Raw genomic sequence first — 25787 nt, forward strand, 5'->3', positions numbered from 1 at the left:
AAAATATATCAATAAAAAAATAATAAAAATATATTTCTACATACAATTTCTTGGAAACATTTCGGACAAATTTGTGAACATACATAACATAAAAATAAATTACAGTATTTTTTATGAAATATTGTTTAAAATTAATAAACAAGGGTATACCGTGATGAAACTTTTTAAAATTTAACAAATACAAGCGAGCAACATATTTTTTAGTTGTATTTGAAATTTAAATTAAGAAATGAACTTACTCCTAATTTTATAAATATTAAGTAATAGACTTTAATTAATAATTAAAAATTGAGAAAATAAATTACGAATATGTGTTGGGTTAGTTGCCTAAATTTATATTCACATGCATAGTTTTTGTTTTGGTTTTGGGTCGTTGTCTAAAAATTACTTTTGTATATATATAAAAAATAAAAAATAAAAAAATTTCACTTTTGTGTATCTTGAAGTACACGAAATGTATACGTATACGCTCATTTCAACCTGTATTCATGACCACTACTTTCGTCAGCACAAAACCCTAAACCCTAATTTAAAGCCAAACCAAACCAAAGCAACCCAAACCCTCCCCTCTCTATCGCCCAATTCCACACCCTTTGTTTCACTATTTCCAATTTGCCATGGCCGCCGCCACCGCCTTGCTCCGTTCTCTCCGCCGCCGAGAATTTCATACTTCCTCTTTCTCCGCCTTTCGATCGGTACATAGCCGCTGCCTTTTTTGCATCTCCAAGTTCACTCTTTCTACGCGATTAATTTCAGTTCTCATTTTTCTTTGATGTGTGCTGAATTGTGTTATGTAGCAAATCAGTTATTGGCTCATTTTATTCTTCACTTAGCTGCTTAGAATCTGTAACTTTTCTTGTGTACATATTTTTTCCTGATTGATCCTTAAGATCTCTTAGACGAGGTTCCTTATATTCCGCTTGTGTGAAATAAAAATATATATGAAGATTTAGCTTTTTTAATATTACGTACTGCTGGATCTTGGAAATTAACGATTTTAGAAAGGTTTGAGAACCGGACTTACGTGATACACAATTTCTATAGATCATAGAAGCAATTATTACTTTGAGATTAATGGCTTATGTATAGGCTCGAAATTTTGCTAGATTTTCTGTGTTTTTCTGTGCAGCTGACTTCATTGTTACTCAATCACTTATGGATGCTGTTGCTTTGTTGTATCTATATTTTTTAATCCATAATTGACAAATTTAGAACTGCGTATATATTCGGGACCTACAAAGTACATGAACTTATGAACACTAGTTGAAATCATGGCGTCATTTGTAGAATAATGATGGTTGAACTTGTGTTGATCTCATGGTGAACATTATTCCGAAGGTAATCTTAATTTCTTTCGTATGGTTGTGTAGTTCACGAGCGGCACAAGGACATCATATGTAGGTCACAAGTGGGCTAGTTTGTCCCGACCATTCAGGTGCAGTTTGCAGTTCTGTTTTTTAGTTTTCATACTTATATAAAGAGATAGATATTGTACTTCTAGTCTCAAATTTATTCATTGTAAAACTTCATCCTCACGCAGTTCAAAGCCTGCTGGTAATGATGTTATTGGAATTGATCTTGGTACTACCAATTCATGCGTTTCTGTTATGGAGGGAAAGGTAAGATTCTCTCTCTTAATTTGTTTGGACATGTTTTCAGTGGTAATGTCTGTGCTGACTAACAGTTATGTCATTTTCAGAATCCTAAAGTCATTGAAAATTCTGAAGGAGCTCGAACAACACCATCAGTGGTTGCCTTTAACCAGAAAGCGGAACTTCTTGTTGGTACACCTGCCAAGCGTCAGGCTGTGACTAATCCTACAAACACACTTTTTGGAACCAAGCGAATGATCGGTAGGCGGTTTGATGATCCTCAAACTCAGAAGGAGATGAAGATGGTACCATTCAAGATTGTTAAGGCACCCAATGGAGATGCTTGGGTTGAAGCCAATGGGGAGCAGTACTCTCCCAGCCAAATTGGTGCTTTTGTTCTCACCAAGATGAAGGAAACTGCTGAATCATATCTTGGAAAGTCAGTTTCAAAAGCTGTAATTACTGTACCAGCTTACTTCAATGATGCACAAAGGCAGGCAACAAAAGATGCTGGCAAAATTGCTGGTCTTGATGTTCAGAGAATCATCAATGAGCCCACTGCTGCTGCACTTTCATATGGGATGAACAACAAGGAGGGTCTCATTGCAGTTTTTGATCTTGGAGGTGGAACTTTTGATGTGTCCATCTTAGAGATTTCTAGTGGTGTTTTTGAGGTATTAAAACTTGTTCTTCTGTGCCTTTCTTAACCTGTCATTAGGAATAATTTTAGAAAATTTTTACTGATCACATTTTTGTGTCCAGGTGAAAGCAACAAATGGTGATACTTTCTTGGGAGGAGAGGATTTTGATAATGCTTTATTGGACTTTCTAGTGAACGAATTCAAAAGATCTGAGAGTATTGACCTTTCAAAGGATAAGCTTGCCTTGCAGAGGCTTCGGGAAGCTGCTGAGAAAGCAAAAATAGAACTATCTTCAACATCTCAAACAGAAATCAATCTTCCTTTCATCACTGCTGATGCATCTGGTGCAAAGCATCTGAATATCACATTGACAAGATCCAAGTTTGAGGCTTTAGTAAACCACTTGATTGAAAGGACAAAGGCACCGTGTAAAAGTTGCTTGAAGGATGCTAACATATCTATCAAGGATGTTGATGAGGTTCTCCTTGTTGGAGGGATGACCCGAGTGCCTAAAGTCCAGGAGGTGGTTTCAGAGATCTTTGGAAAGAGTCCTAGCAAAGGAGTAAATCCTGATGAGGCAGTTGCCATGGGAGCAGCTATTCAAGGTGGTATCTTACGCGGAGATGTTAAAGAGCTATTACTCCTCGATGTCACTCCACTTTCTCTGGGTATCGAGACTTTGGGTGGTATATTTACCAGGTTGATCAACCGGAACACCACAATTCCTACAAAAAAAAGCCAGGTAATCCTTAAAGATTGTCTTAGACCACTGTTTTCTACTTTCCAGTTCCCTTGGTCAGTCTTTCGAATGTAACATTGAAATTGTGCAATTATATGCTTAATTAAAGGGCTTAAATAAATTCTTGCAAATTAAAGAGCTTAGATACTGCACTTATTTTACCCAGTTTAGTAATTTTAGATGTTTAGCCATTTGATTTTGTTAAATATACTTTTTGCTATTAGGTAGAGTCTACTTCTTACGTATGTTATTATTGTTTCAGGTGTTTTCAACAGCAGCTGACAATCAGACTCAGGTTGGTATCAAGGTTCTACAAGGTGAGCGAGAAATGGCTACAGACAACAAAATGCTTGGAGAATTTGAGCTTGTTGGCATTCCTCCATCCCCAAGAGGTATCCCTCAGATTGAAGTCACATTTGATATAGACGCCAACGGGATTGTTACTGTCTCTGCCAAAGACAAATCCACTGGGAAAGAACAGCAAATCACCATCCGATCATCCGGAGGACTCTCAGAAGATGAGATCGATAAGATGGTCAGAGAAGCAGAGTTGCATGCTCAAAGAGACCAAGAAAGAAAGGCTCTCATTGACATTAGAAACAGTGCAGATACAACCATCTACGGCATTGAGAAGAGTTTAGGTGATTACAGAGAGAAGATTCCCAGTGAAGTGGCCAAAGAGATTGAAGATGCAGTATCAGATTTGAGAACTGCGATGGCAGGGGAGAATGCTGATGTAATTAAGGAAAAGCTTGATGCAGCGAACAAAGCTGTCTCCAAGATTGGACAGCACATGTCAGGTGGTTCTAGTGGTGATTCCTCCACTGGAGGTTCTCAGGGTGGTGACCAGGCTCCCGAGGCGGAGTATGAAGAAGTCAAGAAGTGAGATATTTAGGCATGGTTACTATTGTTTCCTCCCATTAATCATCACATAATTTCAAGAATACAAGGTTACTTTGTATCTAATGTTGAAAGCCATTTTTTTCTAGAAGGCTCTTGATTTGTAGCACTTTTGTTGGAGTCCGAAGACGGCTGCTTGAATAACGATATCGAATTTTTTGCACAAAATTAGTTCTGTTGTGATTTTCTATTGTTAATGTTTTGCTCTTGGATTGGAGATTTGCATTCACATGTTAAACTGCCAACGCCCTCGTCTCACTTTAATTATTCCCTTTTCATGGTCGCACTTTCCTTTGCACGTCCCCAGTACACCTTGATTTAGAGTAACCAGCAAGGGGTTGCCAATCTGTTCAAAAATTGTGTTCTCTTTTGCTCCTTCAAAATGCTGGACTTGTTGCATGTTCCCATAGCCCTTAAGAAAAGTTTTAGTTGAAGTTTTACTTTCTCACTAAAATGATAAAAGATTCGTAAATTTATTCGTGTCTTGAGAAATGCTCTAAATATCATGATAAAGACCCTTTTAAGGGTGGTGGAAAACGGAACCTAAAAACACTTACAGAATTATTAGCCTTTTTATATTAATTTATTCTATCATAATGAAAAATAAAAATTTAATTTATAATTATTAAAAGTTTAAATTTTATATCTTTAAAATAATACAATAAAAAATTATACTTTTAACTATTTTTTTTTAATTTGAAAAAAAAACAAACCAATCTGTCCCACCAAATTTACGACACTGGCAAGTCGCATTTTATCATTTTTAAATACCTTTATTTTGTTTTATAATAATTTTTAAACAATTATATTCTTAGAGAAGTATTAAAGTTATCAAACTCTTAAAATTAATTTTTTAGATATGAAGATTGGAGGAACGAATGAAGAAAATACAAATAAAGTCCAATCATCAGATAGATGAAGTTCTTCTAACAAGAAATATTGCTTTGAAGCAACATCTATAAATGAGAGATTGAAGATGTGTGACATTTCATTCTTAGGAGTTGATCATTGGAGACAAGGTTGAAGGAGAAATAATAAGATCACCCTTTAGATAGCAAGCTTCCTATGCATTTGTATTATAAATAGAACCTAGAAGTATAAAAAAACTTTTATCAATGATTGGTGACAGTAAAATAAAATCCTTAAATAAAAATCAATTTTAGATAAAATAAAAATTAGTTTTAAAATTTAAAAAAAAATAGTTTCTCTATTTATTAAATTAAATATTATTTTAGAACTAAAAAATTATTAGTATCTAAATTAATTTCTATTGATAAATGTTTTTTAAATTCGTATATAATTAGCTACCAAGATTTTGGTTACCAACTTTAGAATCTAAATAATTGATAGGTAACTAGATATCCATCACAAATTAATTTATTAATAATAAAAACTAATTTAGATATTAATAATTTGTTTAGTTTCTAAATATCTAATTTAATTAATATAATAATTAATTAATTTTTATCTTTAAAATTAATTTTTATTTAATGATTTTTTTAGTGATATGAAATGATGTTTGGAACTTAGTTTCTCAACCAAGAGAAAAAAAAGAACAAGATAAGAACGAAATGAGTATATAAAAGCAAGCGAAAGGAAAAATAATAAGAAATAAAATTAGAATAATAGTTTAAAGCTATATAACCAATAACAAGTTATAAACTTTAGTACAAAACCAGTAACAACATTAAAAGTTATTAAAATACTTCGTACCTTTGTTTCTCCTAAAAATGTTAGCTTGTATCATATGAATCTTAAAAAAGTGTCTTCTTAAATAGTTTTATTGAAGAAGAATAAGTGTTTGTAAAATAATCCCTACGTTTGAAGATCTATCTAATATATATTATGTTTATAAATTGAAAAAAAAAAACTCTGCATAGAAACAAGCTTCTAAAGCTTGACTTTAGAGAATGTGATCTCCAACACATCTCTCACGCTGAAAGTGAGAATTCGTGCGTGGGATAACACTCATTAAGATAGGCTTAAAATAACTTTAATACCATATTACGAAGTAAATTTTAAGCCTATCTCAACCCCATATAAACCAGCTCATGAGGTTTGCACCCATTTATATACAATGAAATGTCTTAATCTCTAGTTGAGGTGGGATATCCAAAAGAAGTTAATTTTTATTTTTTTTCTTAAAAAAAACTCTATGAAAAACTTAAATTATTTCCTTCTATATATATAAAAGTATATTTTGATGCTTTGTGAGTGCGTAGAAATTTTGAATGATATAGACCTCAGCATCACATTATTGATTTCCTGTTTACACATGTATTTATTTGTCTAATTTATTGCTTTTCTTAGAAGCTACTTTTGTCTCATTATGATTAATTCGTTTTGACAATTTCAATGGAGAAAGATACCTTTATCGTCACTAACCTATTTCTAAAATTGCATATTTCAACATGGTTTATTTGGCAGAGAGAATTTTTATTAATGACCCATTAGTGGTAAACACAAACTTTGAGAAACCATTTTTGAAAGCTTTAAACTTCAAATTTCAAGAACAGAATAACCTTCAAAAAAAGTATTATGAGATGTTAATATGAAACATTGAGGATTCCCGATATATTTGAAAAGTTGAGGGAAGAATCAAAACTTTCTAAACTAACCTTTAAAAAAAGTCTTATTTGATTTCAAGTTAATGAAATTCATTTAGAATCAACATCATTTATTTTGTATTGTTGTTGTCAAAAAATTATTCACCATTCACACCACTCAGTTTTTGTTCCTTTGCTTTTTAATGCTCCCAAAACAAGTGCTTGTGTTTTCTACTTAGCCTTTTCCAGTTATTCTGTTTTGCTTTTTGTCCTTTTGTCATTGGTGAAAATTCATATTCTGTAATGAGAGCTGAGAATTTAGAATAGCATTCTTCTTCAATCATCCTTATAAAGTAACCTCCATTCATCCACAATTCATCTATTAATTAAAACAAATGTGTGGTTTACATTGTTTTACTGTTTTTACTTGCTAACTATGTCAATGGTAAAATAAGTTTTATTTTAGAAATGTGCACTTGTGTCCATTTCAAACCTTTAATTGCCAATTTTCTTAATGATTGTCGTAATATAACTAAACTCCATTTTACATTTTTTTTCTAAATTAAATTAAACTTAAATTAATATCAAAGTTTATTTTTAATTATTATTGTTAGATTTATCATATCATTTTGTTGTTGTAGAAGAAATCCATCAGCATTGAAGTTGGAGCTTATTCTTATAATGAAGTGAATTATCTATTTATTTTTTTATTTTTCACTTTATTTATCTTATTTAAATAATATTAATTTTTTCATATTTTTTTTCTTAAATTAACTTCTTAATCCAAATAAGTCATAAGTGGACATAATTTCAAATGAAAGTTATAATCAAAGTTAAAAAATTAAGAACATCTTAACAATAACTTATGATCGTATTTGACTTTCGTTAATTTGTTCAAATTTTATTTTTATTTTTGTCCGTACGATTGATAGCACGTCTCGGACCCTGTCACTGGATCGATCGAAGGCCCTACGACCTTTATCTATAAGGCTAATCGACATCATGAATCCAATTACGCTCAAGCAAGACTAGCAAGGCTGACCCATGATTAGGAGCTAGGTAATGCAACCCTAATCACAGATTAATTTCCTAATCCAGCCCAACAAGGTGGGGTCCATGATAGTTATATAAATAGCACACATTCCAAGAAATCAGGTACGTCATTGTCTACAAAACTCTAGTTACCAAGTGTCAAGCCCCTTTGTTGACTTGAGCGTCGGAGTGTCTTCTTTAGGCACCCCCATTCGATGCTCATGAGACGACCGAGAGCTGAAACTAGAAAAGAAAGATGAGAAACGAGCAAGAAAGAATGTTAAAGTGTAGCACGACCAACAAACGAGTCATCTCAATAGTTCTTTACGCCTCATCCCCAAATGAGAACAACCTTAAATATAATCTAAATAGATGGGTAAACAATTCTTAAGATACATTTAATGAGTATATATCTATTTTATATATATATATATATAACTTGAGAGTGGTTAGGTAAGTGGTCCACTAGTATCTTGCTTTAAAAACTCTAAAATATAAGAACTGCACTTTTCCAAAATAGATTGCGCCCCACGTTACTCATGCTTTTTAGTTTTAGCTTTTGGTCATTATTAATATAATTTCAATATTTTTAAAGTTTTATTTGAATTAAAATAAATTAAGGTGATTATTTTGGTGAAATTCATATTAATGTTGTTGAGAGAATGACAGTGTAAAATTAATGATATTTTGGATGGAAGATGGATCCATCACATCACTTAACTTTGTCTGCATTCAGACCCATAGGATAGGATCTCTTGTAGGGTCTCAAGAAGTGGTATCCTCACACCATGGATCAAATTTTATAATAAATACTAATAGTTAATACATATAAATATTTTAATTATTATTTTTTAATGAGATAAATGTATGTATCATGATATTTAGAAAGAACCTTCAACCATAAACATTATTAAATATTATTATTATTTTATTAATATTTTTAATATTAATATTAATAATATCTAACTGTAGGATTTTATTAACGTTGCTAAAATAAAATTTTGGGATTCATTGTTTATCTATATTATCTTTGAGAATTATGTATTGGATAAGATTTTTTTTGTTTGCATTCTTGTTTTTATTTATTAATTTTTTTTAATTTAAACTTTCAATGTAATTGTATAGACTATTTTCGGGAGTTTTTTTATTTTTTGTTTTTATCTAGTCTCACATGTTTTTGTTTTCTTTCTTTTTCTAATTTTATACTATTTTTCACGTGATGACACATGGCCTAACATGATTTTTATTAAAAAAAATGTTAATCAATAAAGAATTATTTAAAATTTGAATTTATATTTTTATAATTTTTGTTTATATTTATAAAATTAAAATTGTTTCTAATTATTTTAATATTTATATTTTGTGGTGAAAGCTATTTAAATTTATTTCTTAAAAAGACTAAATTTGTTTATACTAATATTTTATTATGTAAATTTATTATATAATCTTCCTGAAAAAAGATATGTAGAATATCCATGGATGTTAATTAGAAGAAAATAGTTACACCGTGTGACTTATTGTTTCCCCTAATTCTCGGTATAAATTATTTTTGTGATAAAAATAAATGAAAGTGATAACATTTAACAACTTTGAAGATGAACATGATATTTTTTTTAAAAAGTAAAGTAACATGATATAGAAAATAGAAAAGCGTAACAAAAGTTATTTTCCTTTAAATAAACAATAAGAAGAAGAAAAAATGAAGCTAATTGATTTCGCAGGTTTCAATTACATGATTCACTATGAATCATTTAATTATATTGTTGATAAACATAAGTATAGAAAAACCAAACGAGATTGATTGTGGCATTAGTTGGATAAGGAGAGTTGGGTTCCAAAATTATCTTGCCAATAAATGATTGATTGCTACACTTTTGTTCCCATGTGTGTCTGTCTCATGCACACACTCCACATAACTCTAATGTAAGAAACTAGATCATTCGTAAAATTTATTTAAAATATTGTATAAAAAAAACTACATCTAATTTAAAACTCAACTTTAACAACTATTTTAGAACTAGTTCAATAGAATCTAACTATTTTATAACACAATCTAATGCACCTAATAACTGAGAATGAGAAAGCATAAAGAGTGAGTTGTTTACCAAGTTTTTCATAATATAGAATGAATGTGAATGCTTATTGAGTCTTAAATCTTGTTCTTCAATATTCTCTTATAACACTGTAAACAAGATTTGAAAAATAAGCACAAGAAAGAAAGACATGATAAAGGAAAAGCCAATAGAATAAAATTTGCAACTTGTAGGATTGCACAATGATGTTTCTAGGTCTATAATAGAAAAATAAGTATTACACAACATTAAAGCATCAAAATTTGACTAATAAAAAAGCACCAAATATGGAAAAAAGATATATGTTAGTAATAATTCAATTTGAACTTGTAAAATATAGTTCATTGAACTAAATAACAGTTTGGTTTAGATAACACAAATTATTTTCCAGTTCAATCTAATTTAAATGTACTATTTTCTAAGTTTTATTCAGTTCTCACGTGTTTAGTTTAATTCAAGTGCTTGGAGCACCACTACCATTAACTTTATTTTCTCTCCTACAGATGATGATTTTGGCATATTTTTATTTATTTCTATACCCAGATCAAATCTCCATAAACTTATGAACCAAATAATTTCTTCTTGAATTATAATTGGTTTATATATCTCATGCAAATATCTCTCAAATCTTGCTAACTCCAGAACATAAGAAATATCCAGCACATGTGAACTCCTCTTAAATCTTCCATAGTCTCTTGCCACGAAAAATATTTGAGTAATTTTACGGTGTAAGTTTTTTTACCCAATTTTGAGTAACGTTTTAGTCATTATTAAATAAATGTATAATGGTAAAATAAGTTCTGGAATGTGAAATATGTGGTTAATTTGGTGCCTTAATATGTAAAAATGCTAATATATATATAAATATACCGTTTAATAACAAAATGATTATGATTTAGAGGAAAGTTGAACTTTAAAAATTTCATAGTAGACAAAATAATTCAACTTTTTACATGCAAAGTATGTAATTATTGCACTTTTATGTATTAGGAACTAACTCAGATTTATTTTATTTTTTCAATTACTAGGCTAATGTTAATTAGCGCTTTCAATATTCAATGAACTAATTGATTTTTTTTCTCAAATAAAAAAAGGAAAAATAAGTGTTATTTTATTAAAAGTAGAAAAAAGTGTACATTTTTATTAGAAAACTAGAATCTTATAAAAAGATAACTATATTTTTGCTGATATATTATCTCTAAATCAAGATTATCATATTGGAGAGTGTATATGTAAACTCATTGAAAATTGATATGTAGATTCATAGGAGTTCACTTCACATTAGAAATAAATATAATATATTTTCCATTATCCAAAATATCTACACCTTATATTTCCCACTCAACATTTATCTTTTTCCTTCTAGGTATTGGAAATGAACTTCCTCCAAATTGGCATCAAAGGAATTTTAACTTGTCCTAATTTTGGACATTTTCAAATTTCAACAACAACTAAACATAAAACCTAAAAGAAAGAAACAATTCAAAAGTTAAAAAAAACGATCAATTATTTATTGGGGATCCAAAAAGGAAAATGAAAATTACAATAGAGAGAGAATGAAGGGATCGAAAACAATAAACATGTGTTTATTGAGAGATCTAAAGAAAATGAAAGAATCGACAGAGGAGATAGAAAATAAAGGACATTGATGAATGAAAGAAGATAGGAAAAGGAAAAACAATATAGCTCAATACGTGAAATACGTGAATGTCAAATGTACACTATAATAAAATTATTAAATAATAATTAAATTTAAATAAAAAATAATTAATCATTAAATTAAATATTAATTTAGACACTAAAAAAATATTAATAAATATTAATATTTAATATAATTTTTATTATTAATAAAATATTATAAAATCATTTATAAATTAGTATTTAAATTAACTACTACTAAATTTAAATTAGTTTCTCAATACTTAAATAAACCCTATCAATCAAATGATAAAAGAGATGATACTTCATCTTTTAAACTACTTTTTCATTTTTCATTTTCACATAATATTAATATTAAAAAAAACATTCAATTATTATATTTGAGATATTCTTTATATATAAAAGTCGAAACTACAATTTTCTTTTTAAAAATTATCAGAGTTAAGAATAAATGTATATTTAAATTATCTTACTTTAACTTTTAAATAATAATTTTTATTATTAAACATATTGAAACATATCTTCACTCAAGAAATTAAAAAATAATAGTTTATATTTATTAAAATCATTTTTATTATTATAATTTTTTTTTCACATCTCATACAAAATTAATATTTGGATATAATATTACTAAGGTTAATAATCACATTCCACCTGAGTCTTAAACCTTTCAAATTTGCTAGAATAGCATCATTAAGGTTATTCTATGATAAAATGATATCATTGATTATTCACTATATTCTTCAAAAATATTTTGTGTTTTGAAACTCAAAATCTCTCATAATTTTTTATTTAAAAGACTTCTTAAAGGATTAAGAGAAATATTTTTTATTTTAATTACTAAACTATTAGAATGATGAGAATGAGCTCGGTCTTCCCATATTCAGAAGCCAGATTCTTTGTTGAATAATGAGTCATATATATATATATATATATATATACACATTTAGATTGTGATAATTAAATTAAAGATAATATAAGATAAAAAAAAAAGTTAATGAATTTGTTATATTTTATAAGATATTATGATATATTTTTGGAGATGGTGTATTGATGAGTCATAGGTAAAATAATAAATTAAACAAATATTCTAAAATGCATGTGTTTAATATTCTAAGCTAGATTAGAATCAAGCATGTCTACGGAGGAAAAACAACATTAATTCATTGATGATTCGAGTTTTGAAAATCTTGTAACCATGTGAGTTCAGTTCAGTCCTATTAACTCTCAAGCTAAAATCATACAAACAAACAAAAATTTATTTTTGAGAAACTTCAACCAAACCCAGAATGGCAAAATGACGAACTCCCAAACAAACCCAGATTAGTGTCCCTCCACAAATTGTGTTTCTACTACATTGAATAATACAAAATTGAATAATAAGCATTGATAAATTCAAATTTAAGGAGTATCCTATAATCAGAGGGGCAGAAAATTCAAAATTAGGAGACAGATCCAAAGAAATTTAAACCTCATCCATAAATTATTAGCCAACAATATTCGTATCATATATATATATATATAACCATAAGAAAAAACATATTTAGTGTATTACTTCAAAATTAACATAATCACAATCTTAATCTATAGTCACACAGAACCTTGGTTAACCTTGTTAACCACCTTAACATCCTGGCCCACCGAAACCCCAACGGGCCTAACATCCGATCCCACCACCGGCTGAACCCCTTGGTACTGCGGCGGAACACCCACCACCCCTCCCTGCGCAGTATAGTAAACCTGCCTCCCACTCGCACTATCATACGCCAATTGCGTGTACGCCGCATTATCCGGCACCCCACCAGGCCTCACAACGCCGTATCCCTCAGCATACCCCGAAGGCTTAACCGGCTGCGCCGGCCCCGCCGACGAAAACGCAGTCTTCTGCTGAGACACGCCGCCGTAGACCGCCTGCTCACGGAAACCGTCAGACCCCATTCTCTGCACCGCGTAGTAGCCCTGCGCCGCCGGAGGCCTCACCACCGGCGCGTGATAGAACGTTCCCGGCGCTGGGATAACATAAACCTGCTGATCAGCACCTCCGGGAGCCGTCGTGACCGTCGTCTGAAAGCCCTCGCCAGAAAACTGTTTCTCCGGCCAGTACCCGGCGGGATGGGGCGCATTAACCGGCGGAGCCTTCTCCGGCATCTTCTGCATGTAATAATCCCCTCCCGCAGCGGCATAGCCACCGGCGAAACCATCCTCACTCCTCCTTCGATATTCATTCTCCGCTACCTGCAAACGCTGCATCTCCTGCTGCAACTGCCTCTGAATCTCGATCGAGTTCGCACTCTGATCCGATCCGACGACGCGATCAGAAACGGAGATTCCACCGCGGACCTGATACTCCGGCTGCGGCGCAACAGGCTCCGGTGCGGGATCGTGAAACTTAACGGCGGCGAAGGAAGGAGGGAGAGTGGGAGGAACAACGGCCTTGTCAAGACCAAAGAGGTAATCGACATTAGAAGGAGTAACGGGTGGGGTTTTGATGGGGTCGGGTTGCGGAGGAATTGGAGCAGAGTTAAGAGCATCTACGAAGCGATCGCGATCCGAGGAGAAAGAGGAATTAGGGTTTGAGGAAAGCGTGAAGAGGAAGAGTCTCATCCTGACGGGTTTAGCGTTAGGGCGATATAGACGGTCGTACTCGTGCATCATGTGTTCCAGGTCGTCGTCGTTGGTGACGGAGATTAGGGCGTCGAGATCCTCGCCGGGGAGTTGATACTTGAAGGTGAGGTCTTGCGGCGTGGCGCCGCAGAGCGAGGAAAGCTTGGAAAGGAAGGCGGGGAACTTGATGGCGCGGTCGACGGCGAGGATCTTGGTGTCGCCGCCGACGTAGGAGAGCTGATTGTCGTGGGTTCGGGGCTGGATCTTGCCGCCGTAACTGCACATGAACTTGGCCTTGTAGTTCTGAGTCTGCTGGTCGTCCCACGGCGGCGGGTTCTCGAAGTCGATCTCCCTGGAGCGCGGCGAGGAGTCGCCGGAGTCAGGGTAGGACGGATACTGGTAGTTCTCCATTGTTGTGTGAGATGGAAAATGAGAAAGGGAAAGAGAGAGAGAGAGAGAGAGAGAGAGAGAGAGAGAGAGAAATAAATAAGTAGGGATTTGTTAGGGTTTTTTAATTTATATTTTTGGGGTTTAATTTCTGGGTGCGTGGAGTTTTGGATGCTACTAATTGTTTTGTTGTGTCACGTGGCTGGAAACAAGGTTGGGTGCGTGTTTGTCATGGTGACAGTAACATTTGGCTTACCGGTGGGACCCACATCGTACTGATTGAAGGAGTGCGCGAGAGGCCAGAAGAGACTCATGTTTTTGTTTTTCTTTTCACGTGTTTTACACCAACATTTTCTTCCTCCATTTCCCACTTCTTACCTCTCTCGCATGCCACTGCCTCCATAATACTCACTTCATCACATCATACTCACTCTTTACTTCACCTAAGAACGTGTAAGAACCTACTAAACCCAAATACCATATCACTTCCACACAAAATATTCCTTTTTTATTGCTGTGTAATGAATCCAATAAGTCCATAGCTTTTTTTTTTCTTATAATTAAATTACTGAGTATTTTAAAATAAAGATTCAGTCATTTATGTACTAATGAATAAATGATTTGATAAAATTAAAAAAAAATAGGAAGGAAATCTATAAAAGAAAAGCAATAAACATCTTTTGGATCTATTTATAATCTAACTCTAATCGCTTAATCGTATCAGGTTGATTTCTTTACCTTTCACTATAGTCTTTTCTTCTGATATTTTTATAATTAATCTAATTGTCTAACGATTAACTAATAAATATAAATCACAGGAGATAGCTACCTAGAAAACACGAGTATCATAATTAAAGCTTAAAGAGTACGAGAAACCACATAATGATTTTAATCCCAAAGTGCAGCGGAGGGTATAAAAAACAAAATCAACAAGCCAAGAAAATAAACCATGAATTTTGAGTATAGATATTTTCAGTTAAACATTTTGGTGTTTATTATGCCACAAATAAAATTGTCATCCTTAGAAAAGATAGATGCCACAAAAATTTTCAAAATATAATTTGTCATCCTTAGAAAAGATAGATGTCAAATTAAATAAAGATTTTTAATCTTTCTCGATAAAAGTTACCAATGAAATAATTTTGATCCATATGTAATGTGAACAATAGGATTGTTTAGCAGTCTCAATATTAAAATTTTCAATGTTTCATACCCAAATATTGATTAGTGGTGACTCTAATGTTATTCAAATTAAGATGTTTTTAGAAACACTTGTTGTAACTGTTTTGATTGAGTCAAAAACTTACTTGATGACTTTATTTTTTTTTTTAAAGATTTTATTACGAAGTGGACTTTAAGCCTAACTCAACCCCATAAAGCCGGCTCATAGGGTTGAGGTTTGCACCCACTTATATACAATGAAAGGCTCTAATCTCTAGTCGATGTGGGATCTCCAACACACCCCCTCACGCCGAGACTGCCAACTCGTGCGTAGGACTATATATTTTGGGTGGTCCGATAGCGGCCCGATAGCGGGTGGCACGATAGGCCCAACAAATACTCACTAAGATAGGCTCGGAATAGATCTGATACCATATTACAGTAAATGAAGATGAATATTCTTTGTCTGATGTGATGCTTTAATGTAGCGTACGTAATCGCACGTAATCGTAATGAAGAAAGAGAGGTTTTGATGAACCCTAATTGTAGAGAAAAATAAATATAAAAGAAACTTTTATTCACTTATTTATTAGAGAGTAAAATACATGGTGTATATATAAGAAAAAGATTAAGACCTAGCTGAAACAGAAAAAAGAAAATTGGGTCAAACAAACAAAGCCCAATAATTTAAAATAGAAAATTAAATATATTAACAGATTTCTCTAGAAGTATTTTTTTGCTAAATTTGCAACTAATAAACTTGAACCTCCAAAAAAAATTTTTTATAAGAAAAAATGTTAAAAGAGTCTTTACCAGAGTGCATGATAAGTTTATGCAATGTAACAAGGTTTTAGTTGACGCATTCATTAAAGAACTTGGTGTTAGCCCATTTAGGGAATTGTTAATACAAAGAAGGAGGAAACTTGATACATTTGAGATGGCTAAATAATTCATGTTTATGAAACGAACTAAAGAAAAGAAGTAAATGTCTTATTCTTCATCTAGTAATAATCCTTAAATTAATGATTCAAAGAACAACTAATTCATACGGAATGATGTCCCACAAATTAAGAATGATAACCAACATTTTCAACCATATGATAAATGACATGATTATTTATAAGTTTAAACTAACTCCATGTCTCGTCACTAGATCAAATAAGTAATTAGGAGTACATATAGATATGTACAAGAGGTGTAAAACCAATATTAATAATAGATAAAGCGACAAATCTTCTTGTATAGATAAAACAAGAGCTAACAATGATATCCATAAACCCTTGTTTTCAGCGATTTTAATAGAATCATTGATGATTTTGTAAGAGGGGGTGATATGATCTTCAGGGGATCAATATAATTTTGGATTTTCTTTATATTTTTTATTATATTTTTAAATAAGAGGTTCAATGGTCAAATAGAAGATTAAATAAACTTCAAAGTGAATCATTCATTTTCTCCTATCGGGAAATAATTATGCATATGGAGAGAATTAAAGGTAGCACTAGTAAGAGTTAATTACTAGTGGATATTAAAGATTACTTAGTGGAAATTAATGAAGAATCTAGAGGATTTTTACCTAATTCGTCTTATAAAAGGATGCATTTGTAATATAATGGAGGATATATGATTTTTGAAAGAAAATTGAGTTTTTTCTTTAAGAATATTTTATGGAGTTATGAGTAAAACTCAAATATTATCTTATCAAGACGACCAATGTCATGACTTATAATTCAATGAATTTTTGTTTACTTTCAAATTTTTTTTTTCATTTTTTGAACTTATGACTAGTGCCTAAAGTGTTCCTCGATTCAATGCATCTCACAAATTCTTTGTTGATGATTTTGTTTCACAAATGAAAAGGAAATTGAAAAAGAGTTACGAGGAGAGAATAAAGAAAGAGCAAAGGTACTGGGATTAAGAGAAGATGTTTAATGAAGACGGGAAAAGATACATTGTAATTATGATAAGAGGGAGAGATGGAGAAAAAGACAAATAAATATCTAGGATAAAAGAAAATTAATGAAGAAATTAAACAGAAGGAGTTAAGAGAAAAATAAATTAATAAAGAAATTAAAAAGAAAGAAGTTAAAGAAAAAGAAATTAAAGATAATGAGTTTAGAGAAAAATAAGTTCAAGAAAAAAGTATAGAAGAAAAAAAATAACAAAAAATAAGTGACCAATAAAGAAGAAGGAAAAAAAAATAGAGATGTTTTTTTATGATTGTGCAAATATTATTGTTTTGTACATTCAACCATGTGAGGAAGAGTTTTCATCAGATGTCTCAATAACACATCAATTGTTATTAATCAATTATTAGTAGTGTTTGCAAGGATTCTAGTTTTATGAAAAACTAATAATTAATAAAAAGATGATATTTGATTGAAATATCATGTTTTTTTTAAAGAAAGTGTATTTCCAAATTTAATCTTATTATCAATATAGTACGTGGTGATCAATACGAGAACTTATCACTCACTTTTCATCTTTATTGAATCTGATGTAAATATTATTTTTAAACTAAATATCAGAACACTTTTCCATATTATTCTTAAACTAAATATCAGAACACTTTTTCATATTTTCTTATAAATATCTATAGATTTTGAAAGAAAGTCATGTAAGAAATTTTCTTTAATCTGTTTGATCTTAGAACTATATGATTCTCACAATATCATTAACATAAATATGCGTACCTTGATCCGTAAAGATTTGTTCTTCAATATGTTGATAAAAGATGATCACAAAACTGGTTTTCTCCTTCTTGACCCTTTTCTCACTTTTACAAGACTTTCTGATGGAGAGGAAAATGTCTCACGTACTTGGTAGAAGGAGGACCAATTTCTTTCTCTTAAAAAACCATAATAAGCACATCCCTTTCAAAATACATTTTCAAATTTCAAATTTGAAAAGTAACTACCTTTCAAATTTCAAAAGTAACTACTTTTCAACTTTATGATTTATTTATTTATTTATTTTAAATCAGATATATGCCACGTAGGACATATATGCATATTTTACATTCTCCCATTCGCCAATGTGGCAGAACTACGTTAATTGAAAATAAACCATAAATATAAGGTTGAAATATCTTAAGCATTGGTTATATCATTATATCATCATTGAGTATAGGCTAATATGAGTCTTAGCGGTTTTATGTCATTAGATCAACATAATTCCTTCTAAGTACTACAATATTAGTTTTCTACTTAATATGACCTATAAATGAAAGGCTCATGATGGTCCAATAATAATGTCTTAGTCAAAGACAAATCATGTTATATCAACATAACTCATTATGTATATACAACAACTAATTAAATAAACAGGATGCATTAAATATCAGAAACAATAATCTAATGAGCTCAGAGTGTCAATTCATAATGAACATAATACTTTATCATAATGTCAATAAGGGTTTTTAGATACACCCATTCTTTCAACATGCTCATTAAATGTCTTTGGTGGTAGACCTTTTGTCAAAGGATCTGCAACCATAAGATTGGTGCTAATGTGTTCAATTGACACCCTTTGTTTCTGAACTTCTTTAACGGCAAGGTATTTCAATTCCATGTGTTTAGCACCCTTTGAATACTTGTCATTTTTAGAAAAGAAGACTGCTGCGATATTATCACAATAAATTTTCAGCGGCTTGGCAATATTATCGACAATTCCAAGTCCTGAAATAAAGTTTCGCAGCCATAATCCTTGAACAGTGGCCTCAAAACATGCCACAAACTCAGCCTCCATAGTGGATGCAGCAATGACAGATTGCTTCGCACTCTTCCATGAGATTGCTCCTTCAGCTAAAAGAAACAAATAGCCAAATGTAGATTTTCTTGTATCCCCACATCCAACATAATCTGAATCTGAATATCCTATCACCTCAAGGTGATTGGATCTCCTATAAGTGAGCATGTAATTTTTTGTTCCTTGAAAATATCTCAATACTTTCTTTGCAGCTTTCCAATGATCTAATCCTGGATTACCTTGATACCTGCCCAACATTCCAACAGCAAAACTGATATCTAGTCTGGTACAAGTTTGAGCATACATCAAGCTGCCAACGACAGATGCATAAGGAATCTGTTCCATTTCTTTGCGTTCCAACTCATTATTTGGACATTGCATAAGACTAAACTTATCCCCTTTCTGAATTGGAACGACACTTGCAGAGCATTTTTCCATCTTAAATCTCTCTAGAACTTTATTAATATATGCTTTCTGAGACAAACCTAATAATCCTTGTGATCTGTCACGAATAATTTCAATTCCAATCACATAGGATGCCTCGCCCATATCTTTCATTTCAAAGTTCTTTGAGAGAAATTTCTTGGTCTCATGTAATAAGCCAAGATCATTAGTAGCAAGCAAAATATCATCAACATACAAAATTAGAATTATAAACCTGCTCCCACTGACCTTTAGATATATACATCGATCAACAATGTTTTCCGTAAATCCAAAGGAAGTGATAGTATCATTAAACTTAAGATACAATTGTCGGGAAGCTTGTTTAAGTCCATATATTGACTTCTTAAGCTTACACACCATGTGTTCCTTTTCTTTAATTGCAAAACCTTCAGGTTGATCCATATAGACTTCTTCCTCTAAATTCCCATTCAGAAAAGCAGTTTTCACATCCATTTGATGAAGCTCTAAATCATACTGAGCTACCAATGCCATGATAATTCTAAATGAATCCTTTTTAGAAACTAGAGAAAAGGTCTCTTTGTAATTAACACCATCTATCTGAGTGAAACCTTTAGCAACAAGTCTAGCCTTGTGTTTTTCAACATTGCCCTTAGAGTCACGCTTGGTCTTAAAGACCCACTTACACCCAACTCTTTTACATCCTTTAGGAAATTCCACAAGGTCCCAAACTTCATTATGATCCATTGATTTCAACTCTTCTTTCATGGCATCTAACCATTTAATAGAATTATTGCTTTTCATGGCTTGTGAAAATGAAACTGGATCTTCATCAATACCTAAGTCAAAATCTGACTCTTGTAAATAAACCACATAATCATTAGAAATAACAGGTCTTCTCTGCCTTTCAGATCTTCTCAATACTGCCCCATATGGTTCATTTGTTACAGGTTCATTGGTGACAACTTCATTTTGAGGTGTTTCATCATTTATTTGTTGTTCTTGTATGTTGTCAAATGTTTCAACAACTGTAGGAACAACAACTTAAGAAGAAGTTATAGGTAAAGGAATCTCCACCCTAACTGATGTGAATGCAATAACAAGAATACATGATTCTTTGACATTCTTAGGAGCAACTTGAGTTGGTCATGAAGTGGCACTTTACTTAGAATTGGATCAATGTTCTAATTCAAGAACTCACCAAGACTTTTGATGAGGACATCCAAACCAAAGGGCATAGTGAGGAGGAGATGGAAAGTATCAACTTAACCACTGGGACAAATGATCCTTCTTGAAATATAAGGATTGTAGTTTTGTCTTATGTTCTTACAAACAAGAAAAGACCTTTGTAATTTATACACTGTTGAACCTCAGAATAGGAACGAATATTTTGATAATTTTAGAGAGTGTTTCTCTGCTAGGGTTTTTCCCTGTATCTTGTGATCTTATCAAGAATCCACTAATTCTTGTGGCGATCATCCTTAGGCTTATCAAACTTTGTTTGTGGCGTCTTCCTTTATCCAGGTTTTTATTGTTACTGTTTTGAATTTATTCCGTTCTGTAACCCTAAATTCCCAATTTTATTGTCATGTCTATTTGGATTCATATCAGTTGGTATTCAGAGCAAAGGTTTGAGTCATAATATAATTGTGCATCCTGAAAAAAAAATTTCCCCTCATTACTGTTCACGGTACTGTTCACGACACTGTTCATTTTTTTTATTTTGTTATTTTAAAAAAAAAACAGAAACAGAAAGAAAAAAAAAGAAGAAATAGAAAAAAAAGAAAAGAAGAGAAAAAAAAAGGAAGAAGAAGAGGAAAACAGAAATAGAAAAAAAAAACAAGAGGAAAACAGAAAAAAAAATAGTTCTTATTCAGTGCATACTTGGTGTTTGTTAAAAGTTCTAAAAGTGTCCTGTCTACATATTTTATTTTCTCTATATATTGTTTTTGCTTGCTGTTTTTTTTAATTGTCTTGCTTGTTTGTTGATAGTGAAATTGTTCTTCACTATTTTGTTCTTTACTATTATTTTTAATTAATTATGATTGCTACTTTTGAAAGTGATTATGCATTGATTGCTTGGTTCTTGTAAGAACCTTAAGTAGAGAAAGAGTGGTAAAAGGCAGTGTGATCATTAGAAAAAAAAGCTTTATTGTGTGAAACACGAGTGTTGAGTGTAAACACGTGAGAAAGTGGTGTGAGGCCCAAACTTATTGTTATTTGTAATCTGTTTACTTGAGCATGGCAGGGGAACCGTCAGATAGTGGACTGTCTCAACTACATATGCAAGCCTTAACACAACACCTGGAAAGGATAATGAAACAACAAAGTGATGGACTCCATGAGAGGTTGGATCAAATGGAGCAAGCACAACAAGTAAATCCAGAAAATAGAGGAGGAGATAGGAGGAGGAGAAGAGAAAATGATGGAGAACAAAGAACTCTGAGAATTGATGGAATAAAATTAAATATTCCCACATTCAATGGGAAAAGTGATCCTGATGCTTACTTGGAATGGGAAATTAAAGTGGAGCATGTGTTTGCTTGCAATGAGTACAATGAGGAGCAGAAGATGAAGTTGGCAGCAGCTAAATTTTCAGCTTATGCTTTAACTTGGTGGAATAAATACCAAAGGGACAAAACTAGATATGAAGAACCCATGGTAGAATCTTGGACAGAAATGAAAAGGATTATGAGGAAGAGATATATTCCAGCAAGCTACAATAGGGAGTTGCAACTCAAACTCCAGAGAATGACTCAAGGAAATAAAAGTGTGGAAGAGTACTTTAAAGAGATGGAGGTGACCATGCTTAGAGCTGGAAAGAATGAAGAAAATGAAGCAATCATGGGAAGATTTTTGAATGGATTGAATTGTGATATTAGGGATGTTGTGAAGCTGCAAGAGTATGTTGACATGAAAGAGTTGTTGCACAAGGCTAACCAAGTAGAACAACAACTCAAGAGGAAGGGAATCATGAGGAGTTCTAACAATAATAAAAATTTCAATTGGAAGGATAAGGCGATGAAGGATAAAGGAGTTCCCTCAAGTTCAGTCACATCTTCAAGTGGGAAGTCACCTCATAGATATAGTAACTCACCACCTAAAAGGAAAACAAGTGAGGTAAAATGTTTCAAATGCTTGGGAAGAGGACATTATGCTTCAGAATGTCCAACAAAAAAGAATCTGATCAGTTTATCAAAGACACAAATAGTCAGTGAACCTTCAAGTGAAGAAGAGAAGGAAGAGGTAGAGGTGGAGTTGGATACATTGGAGGGTGATTTGTTGATGATTCGAAGGCTTATGGGAAGCAAAATGCAAGCTTTGGACCAAACCCAAAGGGAAAATATTTTCCATACTAGATGTTCCATTCAAGGGAAAATATGTTCACTCATAGTTGATGGAGGAAGTTGCACCAATGTAGCTAGCTCACGACTAGTTACCAAATTAAATTTGGAGACAAAACCGCACCCAAGCTTCAATGGCTTAGTGAAGATGGAGAGATGACAATGAGTAAACAAGTGGAGGTGAACCTATCCATAGGACAATATAATGACAATGTCTTGTGTGATGTGGTTCCAATGGAGGCAACTCACATTTTGTTAGGGAGGCTGTGGCAGTTTGACACCAAGGCTATTCATGATGGTTTCACCAATAAAATCTCTTTCATGCAGAATAATAAGAAGATCATTCTCAAACCCTTATCTCCTAGAGAGGTGTGTGAGGATCAAATCAAATTGAGAGAAAAGAGAGTCCAAGAGAAAAGAGAGACGAGTGAAACACCTAAACAGAGCAAGAGTGAAACACTTAAAAAGAGTGAAACACATGAGAGAAAAATGAGTGGATTACTGAAAGTGAATGAAGTGAAGAAGTTGCTACTTTCTAGCAAACCTCTTTATTTACCTTATTGCAAAGACAACACTTTGGTTGCTGACCATTCTAACCAAATTAATTTTCTTCCTAGTGTTGATTCTGTTTTGCAGGAAATCCAAACTCAAGTTGAAGAATTGATGAACAAAGGATGGGTACAAGAGACCATGAGCCCATGTGTTGTTCCAGTAATTTTGGTGCCTAAAAATGATGGTTATTGGAATATGTGCACAGATTGCAGAGCACTCAATAACATTACCATTAAGTATAAACACCATATTCCCAGGTTAGATGATTTAATGGATGAATTGTATGGTGGTTGTATATTTTCAAAAATTGACTTAAGAAGTGGTTGCCATCAAATTAGGATTAGGAATGGGAATGAATGGAAAATTGTCTTTACAACAAAATATGGATTGTATGACTGGCGTGTGTTGCTATTTGGGGTAACAAATGCCTCAAGCACTTTTATGAGATTAATGAACTATGTTTTGAGAGAATTTTTGGGCAAATTTGTTGTGGTGTATTTTGATGACATCTTGATCTATAGCACTAGTTTAGAATTACATGAGGAACATTTGTGTGCTATTTTAAATGTTCTTAGAACAGAAAAGTTGTATGCTAATCTTGAGAAATGCACATCTTGTACTGAACAAATTGTATCCTTGTGTTTTGTGGTAAGTGCCAAAGGAATTCATGTAGATTATGAAAAGGTGACGGCTATCCAAGAATTATGTTTACATCATGTTGAGTTTGCTTACAATATGGTTGTTGACAACACATCGAATTGTGATCCATTTGAAATTTTGTATGGATTAAATCCTTTAACTCCAATAGATTTGTTCACTATGCCTAACATTTCTGTTTTAAAGCATAAAGATACACAGGCTAAGGTTGACTGTGTGAGAAAGCAACATAAAAAGGTTGAAGCACAAGTTCAAGAAAAAGGTGAAGGTTATTCTAAACAAGTTAATAAAGGAAGAAAGAAAGTAATCTTTGAGCCTGGAGATTGGGTTTGGGTACACATGAGGAAAGAAAGGTTCCCTGAACAAAGAAAATCAAAGCTCCAACCTAGAGGGGATGGACCTTTCCAAGTGTTAGAAAAGATTAATGACAATGCCTACAAGATTGATCTTCCAAGTAAGTACAATGTGAGTAACACTTTTAACGTGTCTGATAGTGAGGAGGAACTTGACGAAGCCATTCCAGACTTAGGCGGACCCATGACAAGAGGAAGGCTTAAAAAGGCCCAAGAGACTTTACAGCACAAGGTGGCTAATATTTTGGAGGCACAATTGTCGAATTGCCCACAACTTAAAAAGACTTCGTTGATTACATGCACAACATGTTTGGGGATCCTTAAAAATATAAGGATATTATTATTTTTGCCTCAAGTAGGATTTGAACCCATAACCAGATGGAAAGTATCAACTTAACCACTGGGACAAATGATCCTTCTTGAAATATAAGGATTGTAGTTTCGTCTTATGTTCTTACAAACAAGAAAAGACCTTTGTAATTTATACACTGTTGAACCTCAGAATAGGAACGAATATTTTGATAATTTTAGAGAGTGTTTCTCTGCTAGGGTTTTTCCCTGTATCTTGCGATCTTATCAAGAATCCACTAATTCTTGTGGCGATCATCCTTAGGCTTATCAAACTTTGTTTGTGGCGCCTTCCTTTATCCATGTTTTTATTGTTACTGTTTTGAATTTATTCCGTTCCGTAACCCTAAATTCCCAATTTTATTATCATGTCTATTTGGATTCATATCAACTTTGCACCAAACCAAAGCTCATATGGAAGTCCATATATTGTCAAATGGAATCAAACAACAAGAATTGAAGAACAACAAATGCAAACCGAACAGAAATTGAAAAGAATGCTACTGCACCGAACAAAATTGGAAAACTAAGTTAGAAAACACAAATTTAATCGGTGAAAATGAAAGGAAACACTAAACATTAAGAAACTACCGAATGAAATTGAAAAGGAATGAAAGAAAGAACACTTATGGAGTGAAGCTTGCTGGATTTGAGACTTGGAAAATGCAGTCACGCCACTTGGAGCCTTGTTCCAAGATAAGTGAAGGAATGCCGCCACTTGAAGCTCATCATTGGCACACAAGATAAGGCAAAGGAAGAAGACAACAAGACTCACAATTTCTCTCTAAATTTGAGTATAGTCTTTCTACTTCTAATTTCCAAATCTGATTTGTACAAGGGCAGCACCTTTATTTATAGCCTATAAGGTGCTGAAATGCAAAGCCAAATGTGCCCCAAATGACACTCAAATTCGGCGCGAACTAGTGCATGAAGGAAGTGTGACTTTCCTTCCTAGTTTGGCACCTCCTAACTCCTATCTACCCTCCCCTTAGCATCCCTTACTACTTACACACCTATTTATTACATCCTCACCCCTACTCTATAAAAGAAA

General features: G+C 32.6%; 2 protein-coding genes and 1 pseudogene across 2 annotated transcripts; 2 read left to right on the forward strand and 1 right to left on the reverse strand.

Annotated features, from left to right (window-relative positions):
* The first annotated feature begins 447 nt into the window (after positions 1-447).
* LOC137811915 (heat shock 70 kDa protein, mitochondrial) lies at positions 448-4040 on the forward strand. The gene is made up of 6 exons (XM_068613775.1): positions 448-695; positions 1371-1435; positions 1541-1619; positions 1700-2266; positions 2355-2975; positions 3235-4040. The coding sequence occupies exons 1-6, from the start codon at positions 618-620 to the stop codon at positions 3856-3858; spliced, it is 2034 nt and encodes a 677-aa protein (XP_068469876.1). The 5' UTR covers positions 448-617; the 3' UTR covers positions 3859-4040.
* Positions 4041-12641: 8601 nt separating this feature from the next.
* On the reverse strand, positions 12642-14411 carry LOC137811917 (uncharacterized). The gene has a single exon (XM_068613776.2). The coding sequence runs from the start codon at positions 14194-14196 to the stop codon at positions 12772-12774; it is 1425 nt and encodes a 474-aa protein (XP_068469877.1). The 5' UTR covers positions 14197-14411; the 3' UTR covers positions 12642-12771.
* Positions 14412-21723: 7312 nt separating this feature from the next.
* LOC137809470 (uncharacterized) lies at positions 21724-24564 on the forward strand (annotated as a pseudogene).
* Positions 24565-25787: the final 1223 nt, after the last annotated feature.

This window comes from Phaseolus vulgaris, chromosome 2, assembly GCF_051622355.1.
Source record: "Phaseolus vulgaris cultivar YP4 chromosome 2, ASM5162235v1, whole genome shotgun sequence".
Classification (NCBI taxonomy): domain Eukaryota; kingdom Viridiplantae; phylum Streptophyta; class Magnoliopsida; order Fabales; family Fabaceae; genus Phaseolus; species Phaseolus vulgaris.